Source organism: Octopus bimaculoides, chromosome 9, assembly GCF_001194135.2.
Source record: "Octopus bimaculoides isolate UCB-OBI-ISO-001 chromosome 9, ASM119413v2, whole genome shotgun sequence".
NCBI classification, from domain to species: Eukaryota; Metazoa; Mollusca; class Cephalopoda; order Octopoda; family Octopodidae; genus Octopus; species Octopus bimaculoides.
In genome coordinates, this window is record NC_068989.1 from 87,930,409 (window position 1) to 87,932,779 (window position 2,371).

A 2,371-nucleotide genomic window follows, 5' to 3' on the forward strand; every position below is an offset into this window, starting at 1 on the left:
CAGGTGGCACGTAAAAAGCACCTTTTTGAGCGTGGCCGTTGCCAGTACCGTGTGACTGGCCCTCGTGCCGGTGGCATGTAAAAGCACCCACTACACTCTCGGAGTGGTTGGCGTTAGGAAGGGCATCCAGCTGTAGAAACTCTGCCATATCAGATTGGGGCCTGGTGCAGCCTTCTGGCTTGCCAGTCCTCAGTCAAATCGTCCAACCCATGCTAGCATGGAAAGCGGATGTTAAATGATGATGATGATATATACACACACACAAACACACACGGCCTTGTGTGTGTGTGTGTGTGTACATACATGCACACACATGGTTACATGAATACACAGTACTTCCATATAATTTCCCACATATACACACACATAGTTTTCGGTGAGTTTTAATAACATGTTAAAAACCAATGGTAGGCAAATTAGTTGCTCCAGTTCTGTGAAGCTACCAGATTTGATGTGTATATAAACAGAATGACTACTTGCTTCTCTGGGACTGGTTAAGTGATGTAAACACCGCTGATGAGCTCCCAATAAAGGGTAAAAACTGATTAAGGCTATTCCTCATTTTCACACAATCTGCAGAGATACAGTTACAATTGACATGTTTCTAAGTCTACCGTGTAGATTTACGTTATATTGAGTGACACACACACGCACAAGCCTAAATTGCAAACTGACCCAAAACTTCCTGTCCATATAACTTACCTTGACTTCGGCACCAGAAGCACCAGGCATCATCTCAGCAATCTTCCGCAGGTCAATTCCACGTGTCAAATTCATCTTCCGTGAGTGAATCTTCAAAATGTCTAAACGAGCCTGAAAAAGAAATTACAAATAGCAGAGTGAGCGCCAAGGATTTTCTAAGCATTTCGGCAGATCGTGTCCATCCGATATGGTAGAAACATGGTTTCTTGATGGTAGAGCAATCTTGCAACAACGTACAGGCACACGTCACCCTACGTCATTAATTGGTTCCAGGAGACACGACTTAAGTCGAACTAACTTGTCTCTAAGCTAGGCTAGGCCAAATTTACTTGTCTCTAGGCTAAACCGATAACCATTCCCAGTTCTGTACTTAAATCTCATGAACCATCCTTGATTTGCCTTGAACTCTACATCTTTCTCATCTGGTTATTTCTTCTTCAGGTCCTCAAACAAAGACAACGATTTCTCGACTAATAGAAGCATTCTGACAATTCAACCTAACAATCCAAAGAGAAAGAAGGCTTTCCATTTCTTCAAAGATTTTACCTCTTTTTTTCATCTTTGGGGCTTCAGATTTGACATGTACTAAAATTTTGTCCTTATTATGTACAATCGTCGATACAGTTGTCCGACTCATCCCGAAAGATCTTGCAATTGCTACCACTTTTTCACCTTTTTCATGGCGTTTTGTCATAGCCAGTTTATCTTCCAGCGTTATAGCATGACGCTTAGCACTTTCACTATGAATTTTCTTAGGAGCCATGGGGGCAAAAAATAAAGTCAGAAATGAATGAGAAATTAGCCGACAAACAGACGTAAACAAATCTGAATTCAAAGCAATCGCAGGAATCACGAGTAACACTGAACGGTAGATATTGGAACTGCAGTGCAACTTGAGCACCGAAAGACCGATAAAGAAGACAATACAACAGATTTCATGATTTCGTTCACTAAGCTACACTACTTTATGGTGTCTATCTTAACATTTATTGTACGTATTTTAATATGATTTTATATGCTTTTATTCTTATTTATTGCACAATAACATGATTTTATGTGCTTTTAATGGTTTCCTAGTGATTTTTACGATTCCAATATTTGTGGCAGACAGACGTAAAGTTGAGTAAAATGACTGGACTTGATTTTTATTTTTCCATATATTATTTTTGAAAACCAACGTATCATCGAGAACGACTTAAACCAAGGTATGCCTGTATATCTCTTTAGCATTCAGATTACTCTGTCAAATGCAGTACCTGTTTATTCACATTGGTTTGAATTAATCAGGGATTATCTCACAGCTTTGAGTTTTCAATGACACGATTGTTGATTTTTTTAGAATGATATTGTAGGGTAGGTGTGAGAGGCTGGATCTGGCCAGTTTCAACATAAAACTGGTAGAATTTTTACACCGGATGTGGCTGGTTTAAATACCAAAGGGGTACACATGTTGGAGGGGACCGGAGAGAGAGAGAGAGACAACAAAGGGCTCAGAGGGAAGGAAATGACATCATTAGCGCCAACGATGTTGGGCTCCACAGACAAAATGATGCAAGGGGATTAACAAAGGGACACTGTGTGTGTGTGTGTGCGCGTGCATGCGCTGCAGACCAATGAAACTCTTAACAATTGGGAAAATTAACAAGAGAATGTAAAGGTAACAAAGGTT

General features: G+C 40.2%; 1 protein-coding gene across 1 annotated transcript in view; it reads right to left on the reverse strand.

Annotated features, from left to right (window-relative positions):
• Positions 1–549: 549 nt before the first annotated feature.
• The window catches only part of LOC106869833 (26S proteasome regulatory subunit 8), a 23,834-nt gene continuing 22,012 nt past the window's right edge, over positions 550–2,371 (reverse strand). The window contains 1 exon segment of the mRNA XM_052970842.1: positions 550–813. Within this exon segment, the coding sequence (XP_052826802.1) occupies positions 565–813 (249 nt within the window). The 3' untranslated portion in view covers positions 550–564.